General features: G+C 36.3%; 1 protein-coding gene across 1 annotated transcript in view; it reads left to right on the top strand.

Moving 5' to 3' along the window:
* Positions 1 to 22,108, top strand: part of DOCK4 (dedicator of cytokinesis 4) — a gene marked incomplete at its 5' end in the record, with an annotated part of 119,538 nt that overhangs the window by 70,851 nt on the left and 26,579 nt on the right. Inside the window, 9 exons of the mRNA XM_010011020.1 lie at positions 2,405 to 2,480; positions 4,084 to 4,184; positions 5,425 to 5,483; positions 7,475 to 7,623; positions 9,200 to 9,285; positions 13,948 to 13,974; positions 14,143 to 14,238; positions 15,717 to 15,777; positions 19,332 to 19,425. Of these exons, the coding sequence (XP_010009322.1) occupies positions 2,405 to 2,480; positions 4,084 to 4,184; positions 5,425 to 5,483; positions 7,475 to 7,623; positions 9,200 to 9,285; positions 13,948 to 13,974; positions 14,143 to 14,238; positions 15,717 to 15,777; positions 19,332 to 19,425 (749 nt within the window). The remainder of the gene's footprint in view (positions 1 to 2,404; positions 2,481 to 4,083; positions 4,185 to 5,424; positions 5,484 to 7,474; positions 7,624 to 9,199; positions 9,286 to 13,947; positions 13,975 to 14,142; positions 14,239 to 15,716; positions 15,778 to 19,331; positions 19,426 to 22,108) is intronic.

The following is a 22,108-nucleotide window of genomic DNA, read 5'->3' as shown; positions in this document are numbered from 1 at the left end:
GCTGCTGTCTCTGCTTCCTGTATTTTTACCTTTTTTTTTCCTAATAGAATCTGCATTACTTGTAGGAAAAGTGGAAAGAGAACCCCTAATCTTCACCATGTTTTCTATCAAACCTGATTTTAGTATGTTGTAGGTTCACAATAGTAGATTGTGGGTCAAAACCAATGGTTTCATCTTTCTATCTTCAGTCTGATGTTTTGAGGTTTTTTATCTACAACATACACTCTTACTACAGACCCATATTTTACCAACTAATCCACATCATATCTTTGACTTACCAAATAAATCAAACCTGAGCTATGTTGCCTATAGCAAGAAATACATGCATTGCAATTATTCTGTTATCCCAGGAAAATTCTGGAAAAAATACACAAAAAATTGCATTTTAAGTTTTCTGTTCTAATCACCTTCTCATAAGAACTGAAGCAGATACTTCTTTTCATTTTCACCTGCCATGGAAGGAATGTGGCAAGAAAGGAGTTGTCTCAGACATAAATAGAACTGTGTAATGTAAACTTGGCAGTATGGTTGCAGTTCTTAAGATCTTATGGAATGCATACAAATTTTCAGGGATTTGTTTCTTTGGACTTAGGTTGGAATTTTATGTAGCAAGAGTTCTGACGATCTGACCTTTTCTATCAGAACATCTTCCTGAAATATGCAAACTATTTCCATTTTGCAAAACATATGGGCTGTAAATTAAGTCATGCACAATAACAAGAATGACAGGACTCTCTTCTTATCCATGCCTTGATTCTTAGCTTTGCTTGTATTACAGTTTGTTAACATTTTACTTTGTCTTCCTTGCTGCAACAGGGTGTGCTGTACATACACTGTAACTCCCTGTTGGTGGAAAAGTGGGGTAAACAGTACAGATGAGTGCTAAACATGGAACACTGCTTGGATAGGAAAGCTACAATGTAATTGTTGTGAAAATAATATGTATGAAAATTACATTTGAGCAATGGAACTGGGAATGAATGACACATGAGACTCAGGCGGTGTTCTAAAATCAGTCTGAGACTTGGCTGTTACAGGTGTTCAGACACATCAAACCAGAAGGTAAAATAATTTGGCAGGGACAGTCATTTTAAAAGTAAAAAAGTGGAAGGAAACATTTGAACTAGTAATAAGCTAAATGATACAAAACCATTTTGTATTTATAAACTTGAAATCTGTCAAACATGCCGGAAGAATAATACAGTTTATCTCCTAGGTGGGCTGATTAACATGTAATTCTTAAGTGTTGTGAAGATGAAACATATTGTATACCTTTAAAAGATATATATATATATATATAGCAGTTACTAAATATAAAACATTTCATCTTGAATTAAAAATGGTAAAAAAATGAAATTCAAAGTATGGATGGGTTAACAAATTTAGCATTGTAACAGCATACAGGTCAAGAACCATGCTCAAAGATGTATTAATAGTAGATAAATGGTAATGAAATGAAATGTATAGATATAAGCTTTTCCTCAGAAGGTCTTCATACGCTTGATTGTTGTAAAATACATGAGTGTAGCAGCGAAAAGATCATGCTATATTTGTCTGGTTTTCTCCCCTGTAAGCTTTCAAAAATAATTTTTGGTTTAACTAAATCTGGTGATAGTCACGAGTGCACTAAGCAGAGGTTAGCTTGAGAGTTGAATCACTGACATGAATTGTATTTAAATAATCTTTAAGGATGTTCTGTTTCAGTAGATTACCAAACTTGGTTGCTACAATGAACAAGGCTGTCAATGACCTCTGGTGACCACCACTGTGAAAGGTTTGGGGTCGTATATATTTATCTAAGATAGATGAATATAATTCAGGCAGGTGTCAATGCAGGGTAAGGCATGACCATTTGCAGCATACAGAATAAAGATCTTTAGAAGCAGATCTTTCTTGCAGACATCATGCAGTTTTGCGTTTATCTGTTGTCATTAAAAAGGCTCTTTGTCCTTAGGGCTTTCAATATTTTATATTGGTAATTATTAGATATTTTATATTTATAATCTATATGCACATACTTTCAGTACCAAGAAAGATGAAAACAAGTTGCCCAACTGTATATACCAGTGCTAGTAGGACAAAGTGTGTATTAAATCTCGTATCAGCAGTATTTGCAACACAAAATTCATGATTTTTCTTGCTGATCAGTTATATTCTATATAAAACATCTGTTTTCAGCACACATTTTTGCATCACACATTTGGGGTTTTTTTTCTTAATCTGCATGTTTTCTGTCAATAGGTGCAGTTAGTAGTCAGATATTTATATATGTTTAAATTGTAGTATTTAATGCCACCCTGCATGCTACATCTATTTCTTCATTGGAAAATTGTCTGACTCTGAGTATTAAATATGAATTTTCACTTAATGAAATCTCTTGTCTTTTTCATTCTTTTCTTCCCAGTGTGATCATTACTACAGTATTGTACCTTTCGGATGCCCTTCGTAAAAACTTCTTAAATGAAAACTTTGATTACAAGGTAGAGTAAATGTGTCTAACATAAGATAGATGCAATAGCTGCTACGTCATCCCTGTGGCTTGTAATTAAACCTAGCTCCAGCACCTAAACAGCTAGACCATATCCTAAATCAGCAATTTCAAGGTCAGAGATTATTTTATTTCTTAAATAAAGGACTGTCTTAAAAGTCAGGTGTGCTGTGGGGTTTGGGTTTTTTTTTTTTCAATTTCTTTTTATTTTTCATTTTGTTACATCAGCTTCTATGTTAGACTACTTATTCAGGATTTTTGCATAGCCATTTTTTGGATCGTAGAAGCTGATTTTCTTATTTGTCTGTTATTATGGAGTTATCGCAGAAAGGAAAATTATTCCATTTTTAATCAATGTGAATTTATCAAAAATACTGATTTGCATTTCTGTAATTCCTCTCAAGACCAATTAACATGCTGCATAGTTAAAATTAGAACATTATGACACTGCATGGTGAATGTAGTTAAAGATGTTAGAGAGTACCTCATATAGTGAGATATGGCACCTATGATAAACTGTGAAATAATGAATGGTGCTTCTAGGATTCAGATGAGAAGACCTAGGAATGCATCTGAAAAGACCCATTCCCATGGAAACCTGAATGAATATTCTGCCCAACCAAAAGAGTTTAGTCCAATGCTTCATCATAAAAAATGCAGAGCTTCTTTCCTAGAGAAGACAGTGAGCTCCTGTTGATTTCCAGCAGAGCTGTGGATGCTTCTGTGAAAATCCAGGCTCCTGTTGGAAAGATTGGTGGGAATGCAGGTTTATCTACTTGTCATAACTGGACAAGTAGATAAAGGAAGCCTATCCTTTATGAAGTTCCACAAGTTCAGGGACTAAAACTGATCCAAGAATTGCTTGTAGGCAAGGCATCTATGTCCTTAAACTTGCTTAGCAAAGTTACTGCTATCCTGTAGAACTGCAGTGTCTGGAATTGGACTTCCCATACACTTCTTTCTCCCTCCTGCAATGGGGCATCTATAATTGAGTTAAATAATTACTGTGAAATCATCTTTAAATTTCTCTTAAATCTTCTAAGTAGAAGATTCAACATCTGATTCATGAAGCATGTGCACAAAACATCTGTATATTTGCAATATGTTAACAATACCTGGCTTCAGTGTTGTCCAACAAAGTCTGCAGCAAGTGAGACTTACAAACAATATTATAAAATAGGACAGGCTGGAGAATGACAATTCTGTTATGCAGTAACTTTTGAGGTGTCAGAATTTTTATTGTTGTTGTTTTGGACTTAAAGGCATAACTTTTTATACTCCTGTATTTAAATATGCAAAAAATGTTTCAATGGTTTCAGAGTTTTCCAATTTGGAGGGATGAAAAAAAAAATTATCTGGAACTCTGAAACCATTCCATTTAAGAGATGTAGAATATTTAAAACAGATGTATTTCTGCTGAACGTTGTGGGGTAAAAAGTATATTTCAACGCAAAGAAATTTAGTCAAAACTAGTTTGAGTAACTCATTAGTTGAGACTGAAACAAGTGATGTGATTTGAAAATTTGCATCTTGAGTGGTCATAAAATGGTGGTACTGAGAAAATGAAATAACCAAATGCTGTATGCTTGTTGTAGATATGGGATTCCTACTTTTTTCTTGCTGTCATTTTTATAAACCAGTTATGTCTGCAACTGGAGATGTTCACACCTTCCAAAAAGAAAAAGGTTTTAGAAAAGTAAGTACTGCTGTCAGCTTCTAGAAATTTGTAATAGATCAAACACTTTCCAAAATGTAAGACATGGAATGTTGCAAAAAGGCCTACCAAAAAGATAACAACAACAGTATTTACTGTGAGGGTAGTGAGGCACTGGAATGGGTTGCCCCAGGAAGCTGTGAAAGCTCCATCCCTGGCAGTGTTCAAGGCCAGGTTGGACAGAGCCTTGGTTGACATCGTTTAGTGCAACGTGTCCCTGCCCATGGCAGTAGGGTTGGAACTAGATAATCTTAAGGTCCTTTCCAACCTTAACTATTCTATAATTCTATCATTCTATGATTCATTATCGAATACAGTCAGTTATGCTGCATAATGAAATCCCTAATTTCCCCCAGTTAAATGGCTTCTTAAATATTTTTTCATTAAAATAATAAAGAAAAATAATCCTAGGGATGAAATCATGTCTCCCTTAACCAAAATTTCACTTCAGTTATTCAAGTTTGAGTTCCTGCACTCATGTCTGGAAGATAAGGAAGAACTTGTTTACTGTGAGGGTGACTGAGCATTGGAATAGATTGCCCAGAGAGGCTGTGAAGTCTCCTTCCCTGGAGATACTCAAGAGCCATCTGTACACAGTCCTAAGTAACGTGCCCTAGGACCTTGCTTGAGCAGGGAGGTCGGACTAGATGACTTCTGGTGGTCCCTTCCAACCTCCATCATTCTGTGATTCTGTGATTTCCACTGTCTAGAATGGAAGTTGGTTCTGACCCTTTGTATAGGTCTTCAGAGCTGATAGCCTTTGTAGAAGTGCCCAAATTGGTTCAAATATTGGTAGCAAAGTAGCCATATGGCAGCAGTGGCAACACTGATTTCCAGTTCTTGCATAAGTTAATTCACGCTGGTTCAGGTGTTTCTGCCAGGCACAGCACTGTTGTCTATATGAATTAATTATATTTCTTTAAGCTAGAGAAAAGCTATTTGTTATCATATTACTGCAAAAAATACCTTTTGCTTCACAGCTATGTTACTGATGCGTAGCTTTTAGAAAGAACTGATGCTTTTGACAATATTTCAAATAAACCTGGTTTAGGAATCTGGTTTTTGCTGGGTACCACAGAAAAAGCAAAAACTTGGAAGAAATCATCACTTGTAGAGCATTTTGTTATGGACCTCAAATGAGACATTTCATTTAACAGTGTCACAGAATGACATGTGAACTTGGTTTTCTTAAATGGTCTTTCACTGTTTTAATACATTGCAGATATGGTGACATGCGGGTAACAATGGGATGTGAAATCTTCAGCATGTGGCAAAATTTAGGTAAGTATTTAAACTGATCATCAGAAGCTCATAAAATGCAAACCGATTATTACTTCTTATCTGTTAAATGCACTTGCCAGTGATAGAATTGATAACTAAATTCACATGAAGTCTTGATTAAGTTTAGGAAAACCCTAGTCATCTGTAGCTTCCTTCTTTAGAGCTAAACTCAGCTTTCTGAGCCTTGATAAAAACCTTTTTGAGCCTTAATCTGACCTATCCCTGTTTCTTCAGAGAGAACCAAAAGAATGCCATCAGAGAAAATTAGAAAAGAAATTACCGCTTTCTCTGGGCAGAATTATTATGCCTGGAAATACACTTATGTTCACAATTTTAAATCTGTTGCCAGACAGTTTAAGGGACAGACATATATCTTAATTCTGAAGTTTTCTTGAGATACTGGATTTGCATCAAATCTTCCCCTAAGTCCTAGTTGCACTGAAATATAAAGGCATAAACAAATCAGTGACTGATGTATAAATGACACATTGGACAACATGAGAAAAATATATGCTTGGATGTAAAGTTAGGAACATTTTTATATTTATAATCAATAACCATGCAAACTGTTTGAAGTATGGACATCAAAGAAATGAAGTTAAAAGTTGTTTGGATAAAAAAATCAAAGCTGAGTAGAAGATTTGGACACTACATTTGTCATCTTTGTATTTCAATTATTCAGTAGTTCATTAAAGGGCTCATTAATGGTATAAAGTCCATTGATGGTTCTGAGATACTGTCATTTCAATTCCATCTTTCCCCCAGCAAGGTATGTAGCTGTAAAAAACTGATCTTCCTGATCAGCTTGTATTAGAAAAAGAAATGTTCAGAATAAGAAATACTTGCTTATTCATAGCTTGTTAACATTCATTGTGTGGCATATTTTACTTATTTACAGTATTTAGTATTGCTTACTCACTCTAAGGCATCCCTCTAAATTATTTGGATACATTATTTGGGTACCAGATATTTCTAAACTGGTCTATCAAGGACTCACTCCTGCATGCTAGGATAAGACATTAGTCTGCATCATCTCCCCACTCATGTTGTTTTCTGCTGAATGGAACCTAGTATACAGGCAAGGAGGGAATCACGATGCCTTTTGAAGGGGTGGCTTTCGTGGGGTGCAGTATGGAGTTCATCTTGTAATGTGTCCAATTAAATACTGTATTCAGGATATTTCATATAACTGGTGTTACACTAGTCAGTATTTTAAGCTTTTAAGTTGTAAACCTTGATCCTTGTATAGTCACCTTGCTTTAATATGGATATGCATCCCAGGATATTTCCAGCAAAGGGAAGTCTGGTTTTCATTTGCACAGACACCAGAGCAGGAAGCAGGGGTGACTGCCCACTGGAATATGCAGAGGTAGGCTGGACATAAATTGGAAAGCTTGGAAAGTCAGTGCACTAAATACAGAACTTAGTATTCTGCTAAGTAGAATATGGTGAATCAATGGAAGATGTTTTAGTACTGATTTTAAAGCAGGTGATTTTGAGAACAGCTGAGTCACATCTTCCCTTTTGCGCAGTAAAACCAGGTATTTTAATTTTCGTACTCACAAAACTAAAGATAGGTAAAAACCAAAGTACCTACCTCTTTTTAATGAGCACAGTTAACCCTTTTGTAAACACAAGAATGTAGAGCTTAGAAAGCAACCCATGCCTGTGTAAAATAAGTGAAATGCCCAAAGAGTGTTTTGTCTTTGTTCTCCTTCTGGAAGACTAACTTGGGATACAGATAACCAACTGTAACTTCTGAAATCAGTATTACGTAGTAAATTCTGATAAATTATGTTGGCCTTATCTTCTTGTATTTTCTGCACCTTTTCACTTCTTTGGTCTTAAGAAGTAGCCCATGCTGTGATAGACATGAGATAAATCAACATTTAGTGTGCTATTGTTTTTAATTCTTCAGATAGTATGTGGATTGCTTGATAGCTCACAGGACAGCCAATTCCCATTCAAGTTCATGCTCATTTTCATTTTAGGGGAACACAAGCTTCACTTTATTCCAGCATTGATTGGCCCCTTCCTGGAAGTGACCTTGATCCCTCAGCCAGACTTGAGGAATGTAATGATTCCCATTTTCCATGACATGATGGACTGGGAGCAAAGGCGAAGTGGCAACTTTAAACAGGTACTGTGTGTGAAGCTGTTTCTAAAACAGGACTGAAATTCAAGCACTTCAGAGAGGGCTGGTCCCAACCATTGGTGGTTCAGGGTGGAGAAGGCATTATACCTGCTGGAAAGGGATCACAAGGGTTTTTCTTTTTTACTCACTGCAGGGGTAGTAGGATTCTCCAATTAATGCCATCATGTTAGTAATGTAAGATGAGGGATAAAATCTGTGGCCTGCCAAAGTGAAAAAACAAGACTTGAGTTGTCTTCAACAAGGCTGATTTCATTGTGATGGTTTTTCATCTCTGCTTTACAGCAGTACAGACTACTGGTAGGATAGGATTCAACTAGCTTCCCTTCCGGTTAGTATGAAAAAAGATAGAATGGTCTTTCTGAGGAACATTCTTCTGTAAGGATCCAAGTATTCATGTTGCTCAGACGCCTTCGTAACGGGCTAGGAAGTAACGACCAAGTGTGCCATCTGCTCCCACAGCTCCCACTCAGTTCTTTCAGACTGCCTCAAACCATTTCTCAGTACCCTCCTCCCTGCTGCTTCAAATGAAGGAAAGCAGAAGTATCTGAATTACTCCTAGGCAATCATAATGCTCAGGGTGGGAGCTATGACTGAAACACAAAACAAACTATTAAGAACAGAAGAGTGCATGTGATGTAGGTAGGTAGCTTTCCACTGTCAATACATAAGGTTATTGTTAAAAATCACCATAGAAATGTTAACAAGGAGTGAGAAGGAAAAAATACACTTGTTCTGCTTCTCTGTGTTTTCAGCTTGGGTTTAAATGTAAATTGTAATAGATTTATTCTCTAATAAAATATCTTGACAATAGCTTGGTTTCTTTTCTAGATTTGTGGTTGCTAATACATTACTACTAAAAAGGAGGCTTTAAATATTAAGACAGTGTAGCCTGAACTCTGTATTTTTTATAATCAATACACTTAAAAATATGTGTTGAAGGAGTCATTAGCTACCAGCTATGTACTGTAAGTTTGTTTGATAGCTAATACATAAATCCAGCAAATTGGATTTCTAACCAAATACACTGACAGGTAAGGAAGGCTGGGAAAGTAAGTCTGAGCCCCCAGGTGTGCTGAACAGTACAGACATTTCTAAGAATTATTTTACAAAGGGTGGGGCGCGGGTCAGAAAAGATGATATTTGTATGAAGTCTAAGAAAATGGCTTGTGCTTACAGCCCTGCAGTGAGAATTCAGGCAATTTATTTGGGCTGTGTGCTTTTTGTCTGACTCCATAAATAGATAGCTGCCTTAGCAGCAGCAAATGCTACTCAGCCTGTAGTTTTAAAGTCACGTTGCTCAATTTAAATTAGCTCCCTCCCTCCCTCAAAAAAAAAAAAAAAAAAAAATACCCACCACCAAAAAAAGAAAACCCCACAAACCTGGGGAATGGCAACAGCTTCAAAGAGATGGAGTGACTTATTATCAGATTTACATGATTGAGCAGTAATTCTAAGACAGGCATTTAGAAGAGTCCCTTACATAAAAACAAATCTTCCCTCGTTTTTCTCTAATCTCATCAAAGGAAAAAGAAGCTGTTTACACCACACTTATATGTTGCAGGTGGAAGCAAAACTGATTGACAAACTGGACAGCCTAATGTCGGAAGGTAAAGGTGATGAAACCTACCGAGAGCTCTTCAACAGTATGTGAGTAATATGTTTATCTTACACTAATTCCTTGAGTTCAGTTGGTCGTGTCAGATGCTAATGTCATTGTAGAGAAGTAGTGCTTAAAACAGTTGTGAATCTTGGTTTTTTTTCTTTTTCTTTTCCTTCCTCTCCCCCCTGAAAATCTGAGGAATAAAATGTTTTATGGTGGTTTATGGCATCTGTAAAGCCTGTCTGTACTTCTTGCATACTGCTATACTTGGGAAAGGCTAAATCTGTTATATCACAGAATATTCTCTTTCTCTACCTACTAATCTTAAAATCAGAAAGGCAAGAAATGTTTCATAATTGCATAGGGGGTGCAGGTAGATCTCAAATGGAACATTTTGAAAACAGCGCGTGAGAATTCAGGAAAAAGGTGTTTAATAAGTAGTTTTCTGTTTCCAGAAACTTGTACTCATCTGTGTAATGTCACTTGTTGATTTCTTGACTGATGTAAACAATTTTATTTATTCTGATATGATTGTTTCTTATAATTTTCTTTTATAAATTACTTGTTAAGATTTTGGTGTATTTTAATAAATGACATAGCACTGAAATATAATACAAGAAGCTAATAATAAGGTTGCTCGTAAGTTATCCCATTGACTGAAATAAATGACTGTCACAGAGCACAGTTACAAAATAACTAACTGAACTCTGTCTCTGTTGTTCCTCAGAATTCAGTTCCACCCAAGTGGAAGATTCCACTTATTTTTTATGTGTTTAGTAGGAGATGAGTTGTTCCTCCTCAGGATTCCAAGCTGTGTATTCTTCAGTACTAATAAACACATGATCTTTTTCTTGTATGGCTTCTTAACTACTTCTTCTTCTTTAAGTATTAGTTTTAGCTCTGTTGTCTTTGCTTAAATAACAACATTGAGATCTCAGTGTCTGTGAATAGCAAATGTATAATAATCTGTAATTGTATTGAGGTTAAAAAAAGCAAGTTCATAAATGTTTATCATTTACAGAAGGAAAAATGAGATTAGGCAGAATATTATGGAAATGGATGAATAATGTCAAACAGCACAGTGTGATAAAGCAAAACTTGTAATTATTCATGCTATTTTTCATAATCTGAGTAAAGATAATAAAAGGCAAGATGAGTTCAATATTTTAGTAAAATAGTATTCTAACCTCAAAATTAAGTCATTAAGAGAAAAGCTCTAATTGTAAAATGAAGTCTAAATGCATTCTCCTATGCAAAATACATCAGGATGTCTGTCACTGAAATAACTTGAAATTCTATAGGAAAGCATATTGGTATGAAATACAGTTCCTAATTTTTTTATGGTTTTGAGTTAGATTTAAACTAGGGGGTGTTAAAACAAGATACGGTGGAAAATGGTGAGAGCCTTTTATAAATCTAAATGCTGAAGACATAATCATAGTAATTTAAATTGCAAAATGTCTCACAGCATCAGTAAACTTGTTGTTCCTGTTCTGGTATAACAGAAGTTAAAACTAAACTCTCTGGGAAATTTCAGAGTAACTGCTCAAGTTCACTTCCAGCTTACGAAAAATTAGTATTTATCACTAGTTTTATATCTGAGCTTGATTTGACTCCACGCGTTAACACCTCTCAAGAAGAAAGCTTGAAGAAGATACTAATCTAAAACAGAGGATAACTCAGTATTCTAGGGTACATGAAGGAAAATTATTAAAATCAGATGGACAGTCTAGGGAGCTGAATGCAAGGGACAGGGTCAGATTTCTTTTAATTTCTGCCATGGGTAATTTAAGCTAAGCAATATTAGGGTGTCTTTAAACAGCGACAGAGATGTCAAGGACTGTGAATCAGTAATTTACTTTTACAGCAAACAGTGGTTTTGTAGTCTTTAATGAAACAAATGCTACAATATTACCTGATCTTTCTGAAGACTCAGCATGGTTGGTTTTGAGAGGTACAATTGGGAGCCAAGGGGATGCACACATCTGCTTTGGAGTCAGTCTAGTAACTTCAGTGGGTGTGACACTTTCAGATTTCATCATGCTTTTTGTTTATTTTGTCTGAATTGAAAAATTAATTTAAATCTCTCAACTCCCACGTTAACTGCTTTTTTTTTCTAGAGACAATCTGTTTTCAAGGACAAATTATAAGCATCTCTGGGCATACCTAAAATATTATGTGTTTAGAATTTACTGTTTATACTAGAATTATCTTTATCAAATGCAAAGACATAGTGAAAGTAGGGCAATGACGACTGCTGTTTGTTTTGAATCAATGTCTTTCTAGGGACTTGAATGTGACCACTGGGTGATTAGCTCCTAATGTCACTTGAAGAGCTGCAAAGCATGGAGTACTGAACATTTTGCTATCATGAGAAACTAGATGTTGTAATTGGTACCCAGTGTAATCATGGTATGAAAGTGGTCCTGATCTATGTTTACACTCTTTAACACTGCAACTGAATTCCTGAGTTAATTAGCACAGGAAAAAAGAATGATTTCACTTTATTAAACAGCTGGTAGATACAGAGATATATCAAATAGCTCTTTTTTTCTAAATCCGACGGATGCTACCCATTTATTACTTCTGTAGCTGTATTCCAGTGTGGCCTAACACAAGCCATTTCAGGTTTGCAGGTTAGGTGGCCACATTATTGAAGCACAAAACCTGTGCTAGTGAGGGGGTCTTAAATTGAGGCTTCTCTTGGAAGAAATTGGAGCTAATATAAATTGGCATGTAATACCAAGCTACACCAGTTTGTGGGCGATTTCTCTAGGCATGTAGGTATCATATAAAAAGTGATGACCGCTACCTCTCCCATGTCTTCAGTCTCCTTAATTTCTTCCCTCAATTGCGTGGCTGAATTCAACACTGCCCAGTCCATTAGACTCTGTCTAGGCTGGTCCCTTCTGAATATTTTTGTGGGGTTTGGGCATTGTGAATATATCCTCATTATAACCATGAGGAAGCTGAGCAATATATTTGAGTAGTTCTTTCATTCTGAGTGTTTGTTCTGCACATTGTGATGAAAGATGTGTGGCAGAGAGGGGGAGGCATGCATCACAGGGTAAGTCACAAAATCGTTCAACTGATGACACTGATGTCAGTTTGAATAAGTACTTTGAATGTATCTACACAACCCATTTGTAGAGATTGTACATTTATAATGAATATGCCAATACATTTATAAAGAACATGCATTAGTCAAATACAGATGAAAACCATCTGGTTTAAAAGAGAAGTCAGACTTCTGCTGGTTTTCTACAACAGGTAATTATTTTGATGAATTTAGGTTGAAATGTTCCTGTTTAACACAGGGTTGAAAAGCAATAGAAAGGAAAAATCAGTGCAGTAATCACTGCTTAATAATGTAAAAGGCTCTACTCTTATTTCTTCTTAGACACAAAAACTTGTATTGAAAGGAACATAAAGGGTCTAAAAGTGAATTAAGTTAGCCTGTGTATTCTGCATGGAAAGCAAAGATGCCAGATTAGTGCTTCAGCCTCTGGTTAAGGATGGCCTCGCCATTTGTCTATGGTAGCAATTGACAGGTAGCCAGTCTCTGAATGTGAGGGAAAGACTCTGATTGTGTCCTAAAGAGAAGTGAGTCTAAGATCGATATAAGGGTGCAGAATGAAGATCAGTGTTTCCTCATTGCTTCCAGCAGAGCACAGCTTCATTTAGGTTGAATTAGTTTGGAGAACTGCATTTATGACATCCTCCTGTACGTAAGGAGCTGAACAGAGCTGGAGTGTGTAGCTAGTGCAGTTGGCATGTAGGAGTTATTGGGCGCTGTTATATGTTCGGTAAAATTTGGACGTAGGAGTTTTATGGGACTGAATATACTCAGTATAGATGAAGGTCAGTAGAGCTGACAGCTTGCCCACTGCAAACAGAAGGTTTGTAGATGCTATTAACAACTCTCTAAAAAGCTCTCAGCATATGGATGTGGCAATTTTCAGACACTTCTAAGTAAACCATACCTGAGTTCACTTTCAAGGAGACTGCTAAAATATCTCCACGGACATGTCAGCCATCTGAGGTCCCACCCCAAAGCATAAAAGTAACACAACTCTGTAGATAAATATTTCGTTATTCATCCTCAGAGAGGAAATGTGGGAAATTCATGCCCAAATGATTACTATTTAATAAACTTAAGCAGTGAAAATCAGAGGCCTGTGACAGAAAGAAATATGAAGTGTAATTTTATTGACAGCTCTACCTATAACACCATTTTGAAATCTTTTCACTTCAGTGTGTAGTAAGCGTTTACATTAGTGTAAGAACTCAACACAACAGTTTTTATTAAAGAATCTTATGACAATTTCAGCTAATGAAATTTCTAATATGCATGACAGTATGCTCTCAAAAGGAAAAAATAAGTGAAGAAGGGAAATAGTTTTATTAAAATCCCTTCTTTTTGCATACTGAACTATTAGGAGAGGAGAAGGAGAGGAGAAAGAGCTTTGCTAAAAAAGTTGAGGTCCCATCGGGAAGGTATATTGACTTGATAAATATTCTTTTCTAGGTACGTCTTTAAAGTCCTCATTTTCTGATGTATCAGCATGAAATTAAAATATATGTTTTATGGAAGAGTTCTGTTAATTCTTTGGGATACTAATATATTCTGAAAATTAGGTATTTGATATATTTTAACCTGATGCAGCTAATATAAAAATCATTTGTTTTGTCAATGCTTCCTGGACTAGAATTCCACTTTTTGGTCCTTATCCTAGGTAAGACAATGTTTGCGAATTGTGCTTCTTGGGAGGGTGCTTGTAAAAGAAAATCTAACTAGCGAAGATGTTGCTAAGGTATTAAGGTACTGGTAAAAGCAGAGTGGTTGTCATAGCGACAGTTAAAAATAAACAGTGAAATTGTTCTGCCTTCTCCTTTTTTTCCAGTTTACTGAAGAAAATTGAGCGGGAAACATGGAGGGAAAGTGGCGTTTCATTAATTGCCACTGTGACTCGCCTCATGGAGAGGCTACTGGACTACAGGTGAGGGATTATCATGATTTATAAGTAGGGTTGTCATCTTTGAAATACTAGGAGGCAAATAACGGTGATCTTGTGCAAACAATGACTGCACATGGACACATCGACTGTACGTGCTCAGGATCTCGGGCAGCAGCTGCTTAGTCAACAGGAAAATCAGACAAGCAGGCTGAAAACCAGCCAAGTAGTCTCCCCATAGTATGAAAATCCAGTGATGTGCACAAGTTTCCTGTCAAGGAATATAGGAACTTTTGACAGTAGGTTAGTGACTCAAGTCTGTCTGAAAGCGCAGAGCTCAGTGCTAATCACCTGACAGTTGTTTTACACAATATGTAAAATTCTTATCACTGTGTCAATCATGCTTAGTTGTAGTGTCAGACGGCATAGCAAGTATGTACACAAAGATAGGATATCTGGGTGAGGAGCTCGCATCTGACTGTACCACATGAACAAAGGAAAGAGAAATGAGAGACATATACTCCCTTTCAGGAGTGGGAGACTAAAAGGGATTTTCCAAGTTGGTTGTGAAGCCCATGAAGCAACTTCAGTTTTTAGCATACTCCTCCTTACCACCATCATTTGTCGCATGTCCTAGAGCTTAAGCGTTAGCTTTTTTGCCCTGATTCCGTAGGAACACATGGTGAGACGTGGTACTCCACTTGTTATTGTCACTGATAGTTTAAAAGGAAAGCTATTTCATCAACAAAGCGACTGAACTCTTAATTTTTAGAAACCTGACAGTGCTATTCCCCTTCAGGAATTGGTTGGATTAAAATCCCCAGGGCTCTCAATCTTCAAAAATAATTACATTACATTTCTTCTAGTGACTGCATGGTGATGTCTGCCTGTTGTTTGTTTTACTGCAGCATGGTTATACTCTTTTACCCTGTGTGATAATCAAGCTCTGTGTGTTTCAGAGAAGGAACTAACGCTGAAATTCCATAAACACTTTAGGTGTACACTCTGAAGAAAGCTAACTCATCCCTGCTCATTCCTCATTCACATCACCCTCTTCCTGGTGCCAACAGAAGCATTTGTGCTGCACTGTGGTAGTCTGACTGACATGGGCTAAAAGTAACCCAGTAAAAGATGCTGCCTAACCTGTATCTTTCCCTGACGTTTGTTCAAGCAGCAGTGCAGGACTGGGAATGAGTGCCTGAGAGCAGGAGGGGAGCGGGACTGCCTCTTCTGGCAGTCACGCTGGCTTCTGCTGGCATGATTTGAGCACAAGGTATGAAGAAACCAAGTAACTCCAGCAGTCACCCAGCGAATCAATGACAGAGCCAGAAAAGAAACATTGACTTCCTTGATGATTGAGTAATTCTATGTCCTAGAAAAGGAGGCATGAAATCCTTTACACACCTGGGTCAGCTGTTCACCCAAATGCATCATGTCAGTCAGCTTGCTGAGCCTAATATAGGATGTGCTTCACTAAGAGGATAAAAGTGACTCCTTTTGACTTTTGTTACTTTCTGTTTTAGGGACTGCATGAAAATGGGAGAAGTGGATGGCAAAAAGATTGGCTGCACTGTTAGCCTTTTGGTTTGTATAATACTTTTTTCCCCTTTTTTGATTTTGGTTGAGTATTTTCTAATGTGCAGTCAAACGTTTGAATAGGAGGTACCTTGCTTCTTGATACAGTTTGAGTGGAAGTTGACAGAATAATACTGCTCTTAGGATCACTGAAATTGAAACAGTGGGGAGTTAAGTCTTCCTTGGCATTTTACAATTGGGCTCTAAGATACCTCTAATACTGCTTTTTTCAGTTTTCAGTCTCTTCCCACCAGATAAATGTCACCAAAATATTTACCAAGTTTAATTGTTCTCTAAATTGATTAAAACAAACTTTTCCTCCTTCCTCAAACCCAAGAAAACATACATGATTTCTCCTGTTTTCTTTCTCATCTTGTGATGTTATCATCATTACAACAAACCAACAGTGCAAATTCATAGTATGAAAAAGATTCAAATTTTGTTTACAAGGTGCATTTTAGTTTCAGGCTAGTTTCCACTGACAACTTTGTTGACTTCCGTTAACCTTGGAAAGTTTCCATTTTATGGTGAATGTTTTGGAAAGCTGTATTTTTAGCTGGGGAAAAAACAGAATAAGCTGACTTGTAATTCCACGTTTTTGACGTCAGTGAAACAATTTGGTGTCACTTCTAAGTAGCAGTTATACATAACAGAATAAAGGATTTCTTCATTAGGAAAATGGTGCTCTCGAAATAGGGATGATGTTTACTACATAACCATAGAGCAGCTGGCTTTCTATCAGAATATCTGGCATGATCTGAATTCTGTAAAGCACCTGTATTATTTTTATCCTATCCCCAAGTATAGGATAAACTTTTAAACTGTTCCAATATTGGATAAAATTTATATCCATTATTGGATAAAATTTAAACCATTATTAGCAAATCCTCCAAGATTTGCACAAAAAGGAAATGCAAATATTTAAAAATCTCAAATGATCATAATTCTTTTTAATTGGATTTTCAACAACTTGTAGAGGCTAAGGAAGATTTCATAGCCTAACAGTTTCAGACAAATTTTAATACTATTTCCATGCCAGAGCAACAACGAATGCTAAATTTTGAGAAATTTCAACTACAGAAAGAGAACACATATTTTAAGATATTTGCTTGTGTATATGATGGATGAACTGGTTGTCATCTCAAAAGATGTTTCATGCAACAAGTAATTAGAAGAATGTATAATGTTAAAAGCATTTGAAGTCCAGAGGAGGAAGCAGTATTTCATTTTTCACTGCTACTTTGAAGGTATTCTGGCTTCCAAAGATAAGAGGACTCGTTGGCATGAAAAGAGAATTTTTACATTGTTTTGCCATAGATGTATATGCATTTCTTCCAGCAAATAGAATTGTTCAAGTTAACCAAGTTAACAAATCAACTGGAATTTTGCTACATTATGAAATATGCAGAAGGGGTATGCACGAGCAACAATAACTTAGATAAAAAGAAAAGTCATGGACTTTTTTGCTACTCTCCCCACTCTCTAGATCATCTGAGGTAATTTCACATTAGTAGTACCTGTTTGGAAAAGCATGTTTAAGAGGTATCTAATGGAGTTAGTTCCTTATGAATAAGAATCACCTAACTACAATTTGAAAGTTGAATTCCTAATGAAATAACTTGGTCATCACAGAGCTGTGCAAAATCACTGAAAGTGTATTGAATAACTGTTGGTAACTCACTGAGGAGTTTTTTTCAGGTATCTCTGGTCCTCACTGGGGTTTGATATTTAATGGATATTTCAGGTTCTATTAATTTAAAATTATGTCTTTTTAGAAAGAGGACATTTCCTTTGATGCCCTGTCATGGTTTAAGCTGGCATACGATGTCATGCCATTGAAGGAGAATATGTCCACATTGCCTGTTTGAACGTTATCTTCAAGTTGTTTTTTCTTAGGGAAAGCAAAGTCTAATTAACAGTCTACCTTACACATCATGTCCCCTTTTGAAGACTTCATCTGTTCTACTTTATATCTTGAAATAGTTGAAAAGTCACATGACACCTTTGTTAGCACTGTGTATTTCCTGAGCTGTGGCTGGATTGTCTTGCTGTGGTCTGCCTTACAGACCAGCTGGACATTGGCAGAGCTTCAGAGAAGATTTCTATAGTTTAGACTTGTGACAAGCACTGGAGCCCTTAGAGCTTAGGAGTAAAACCCAAGAAGTCTAAGTACTGCAGTTCAATGCTGTGTTTTGTCTTAATCTTTATGCTCTGTTGCTCAAAATTCTGTACTGTAGATTATACTTTTTTTTCAGACAGGTAAATATGAACATACAAACAGATATTTTTTCATCTTCTCTTCTAAAGAGAAGCACGTGTTCCTGATCTACACCTTGTGGGAGGAAAAGAGAAAGGAAAGGAATCTTAGAGAGGCAGATGGTGGCCTAAAGGCTGCATGTCATTACAGACCTATTGATATACAGTCATTTTTTCAAGTCAGTTTCTCTATGAAGTTTTTATTTTTGTATTTTCATAATGTTCCTCCAACTTTCTCTTTGATAACTCAGTTTAGGAAACAATTGCACAGAGTAAGACTACTGTAAAATAGGGGAGAATGCTGGCCACTTGCTTAGAGTTCAAAATAGCGAGTGATTGGAATAATAGATCAGAAATTGTTACTTGCTCATGAAGACCAGTGCTAGGTTCTTCTATCCTACAAATTTTCATTAGCCAAAGCAGATTATCCTGAACATTAATTATGGCTAGCACAGAAGGACTCTAGCTGCATGTCCATAGTGAGTATGGCAATACTTGTGAACAATGCTACAGGGTTGTGCTCTTCTCCCTGTAACTTTTCCATAGTTTATTTAGGGCTTGTAGATAAACAATGCATGTTTTGAGCTAAGAGTTTTGATGTCTCATTCTGTATTTTCTTCATGTAACAACAAATAGCAGTTATACATCCAGAAATCTTTACCCACTGCTAGAAATCTTTCCTGGCTATCACTTCAGAGTGAAACATCATATATTTCAATCATGCAGTGCAATATTTATGCATCAGTTACCAGTTACCAGCATCAGTTAGGACTGAAGAAATCACGTTTTTCATTTGGGATTATGCTGTTTACAATATCCAGTAGTTCATAAAGCTACCAAAGTCCTTCTGGAATTTTGCTATGACAGAAGAGTAGACATAGTAGGCAGTAGATATTTTTTTTAAATATGAATACAAAAGTCCAAGTGCTGTCAATATTTTAAAATCAACATACAGCTTTGAGCAAGATTTTGAATGCCCTAAGTAAAGATGCATGGGTGTAGAGTTTTTGAATGGATTAGTATTTATTAAGAAAGAACCATCAGATTTCAGCTCTGTCAGGTTCTTTCTCTTATGTTCTATCAATTTAAATAAAAAGCCATTCAAAAGCATGTTGACATGTCTCCTGAAAATTTAATGTTCTGTTTATTATTTCTTACTGTATGACTGCAGTTCTGTGTAATGACTGTACATGTGAAACTTTAAAATCTATGCATGTATTTCTAGAGCATTGTTTGAAGTCTTTTGTTTGCAACCACTGTCATATTTATTAACTACTACGCCATTACAAAATTCAATTTTATTACAGAATTTTTACAAGACTGAACTGAACAAGGAAGAGATGTATATTCGCTATATTCATAAGCTCTATGACCTACATCTGAAAGCACAAAACTTCACAGGTAATTGAGTACAAACTAGAAAAAGATATTTAGGACTGGTCTATCCTTTGCAGTCTTTTGTAAATCTGGTAGCTGTATCCTCAGTCCAAACATACCAACCCAGGCAACAGCTGAGTATCTTTGCCCAGTTAGATCTCTCTCAAAATATGTCTTTTTTCAGCCCCACAACTCTATTTGCTGTGCCATGTTGAATGTAGATGACTACTGTCAATATGCACTAGCAGTCAATGTGTGATACGGTCATTCTTCACCCAAGAGGAATAAAGTTTAGAGGAAGTTTTTGTGAATCCATTTGGTAGTATCTGAGCCTATGTAATTTTTGTAATGCTGCTGGTTAGCTGTTTGGTGTGGTGTTTTGACACACCCATGTTTCAGGACCTCACTTTTAGGTTAAAAAAGGAAAGAAAGAAAGACCATTTCTCTCTGATATCGCTTACTAATGATGAAACAGACTCTAAAACATGTAGCAAGTATAGCTCTTTGCTGAGTTCTTTCTGAATCTTCACGTACCACATTTGCAGTATTATTGTCCAGGATTTCTCAATGCAAATTCAGTGCCAGGGCAGGTCATTATCGTTTAAATGAAGAAAAAAGAAGATAATGTGCATAGTTGTTGTTTATACAACATAAAGTGCATTTCATTTGCACTACATGCCATCAATAAATGCTGGAGAAGATATAATCTGTATCTCTTTAAAATTAAACAATCTTTGGTTGCCAAAATATTTAACCGATCTTACAATACCTCCATCTTTTCCCCAGTGTTTGCAATTGCAGCTGCATGTGTTTAGATTCTCTCCAGAATTTTTTCCTCCTTAAAAGCAGATTAGTTGGCTGTGGAGTCACTAGTAAACTGGCTACAAGTACCTAATGCTGCAACAAATTTCCTTATGCTTTTCTGCTATCTATAGAAAAGATCCTTCATTTGGAATTTCTGCAGTCTGTTTGCAGTCCATGGGTTTAAAGTGTAAGCTAGATAATAGGATATATTAAGGAGATATTTGAATTTCCTTATGTGACCTGGCAGTAGTGAGTCACAAGAGAGTTTTGGTTATCAAGCAGTATCTTTGCCACAGCTGCCTTTTGTGCCAAACTATTCATTTCCTGATTTTACATAACAAATCTTAGTAACTCTTTAAGCAATGTTGAGCTCCCTTTACACATTGGCTGTTAGTATGTGTCCAGTTTACCCCCAGCAGTGAAATTAACCTGATTTTTTCGAATTCTTTTCCCATCTGTTCTTATTTTAAACAGTATTTTGCTCAAAAAATTATTTCCCAGACGTTGTTATATTTCCTGTGTATTTATTATTAAAATACATGATTTTTGCAATCTTCGCTGTGGTAGATACCAAGATATCACCACTTTCGATTTTTGTTGGGGTTGTTTTGTTGGGTTTTTTTTAACATGAGAGCTTTAAGGAAGGATTGTCTCACACCCATGGCATTGTGATTACAGTCTTTCCACTAGAAAACAGACCTATGCAGGCCATTGGTTGCTTTATCAGTCTGTGACAACATACAGACCTTTTGTAGATCAGCTAATCTAATGTACATGGGAGTAGGAAAAGAGGTTTAGTGCTTCAGCAGCATCCCTGCATGTTTCACCATAAGTTTACTAACTTCATAGTTTCATTCTAGGGATGAAGCCAGCTTGCTTTCATAGTATGATTTACAGACTGTTCCTAATAATCCTCTGTTAAAAAAACAAAACAAACAAAAAAAAACCCCTCCTTTTTAATAAGAAACATAGTTTCAAATATTTTTTTATACAGCATTCAGTTACAGCTACAAATATAACTATCTTGAGGCTGAAGCACATAAATGCACTGATTCTTCTTGTGTCCCCTCAATCACCTCAGAAATGTAATAAGATTGTGTTTGTATCTACCCATCTTAGAAATGGTTAGGTTTTTTGAATCTTTCCTGTATAAATTTAATTTTTGACAATGTGAGTCAACCCTGTTTATCCTTCTTGCTGTTTTCCTGCACAGCCAATTACAGACCTCTCCCAGAGGTACCAGTATGTTGTTTGTTACACTGATCACTTCCAGACATGGGATGCTGGGTAGAGGGACCCTTCAGACCTTTCATCCAGTATGGCCATTCTTATTTTAGAGACCTCTATATACAAGAAACCTATTTTTATGGCAGACAAAAATCTGTTAAAACAAAGGGCTTAATTGACAAGTTAGGATCATAGTAAGCTCTCCTGACATGCATTTATGCTCTGCTATCTTTTGCTTACTTAAGATTTTGAATTTCAACTTCATTTTTTAGATTGGTGTATAAAAATGCTGCATATTTTGAATACCAAACTGTAGCTTGAAACTATGGCAAAGGTTGTTACCAGTCAAGCAGCCTGAAAGCTGCATGATGCCAGAATTAAGATTGTCTGCAGCTTCAGCCAGTCTTCCTTGCAGCATCATTTTGCCCCATGCTTAGCATTTTTAAACATTGGCCTTCAAAGCCCACTCTCCCACAAACATCTGCTGCAGTCATGGTTTTTCATCCACAGGTTCTTAAGCTGGACACATAAAAGGAACACTACTGTTAGAAAAAACTCTAGAGTTTGGTTTAAAGTGCCTGTCTTACGAGAATTCATATGGCAGAAGCAGAAGGAGGATATGGTTGTCTGGGGTAAACTTATTTTAGCATAAAAAGTACTTTAGTACTTTATGGTT

This window comes from Nestor notabilis, unplaced genomic scaffold (genome assembly GCF_000696875.1).
Source record: "Nestor notabilis isolate BGI_N333 unplaced genomic scaffold, ASM69687v1 scaffold7310, whole genome shotgun sequence".
Taxonomy (NCBI): Eukaryota; Metazoa; Chordata; class Aves; order Psittaciformes; family Psittacidae; genus Nestor; species Nestor notabilis.
This window is presented reverse-complemented; position numbering and strand designations above follow the sequence as displayed.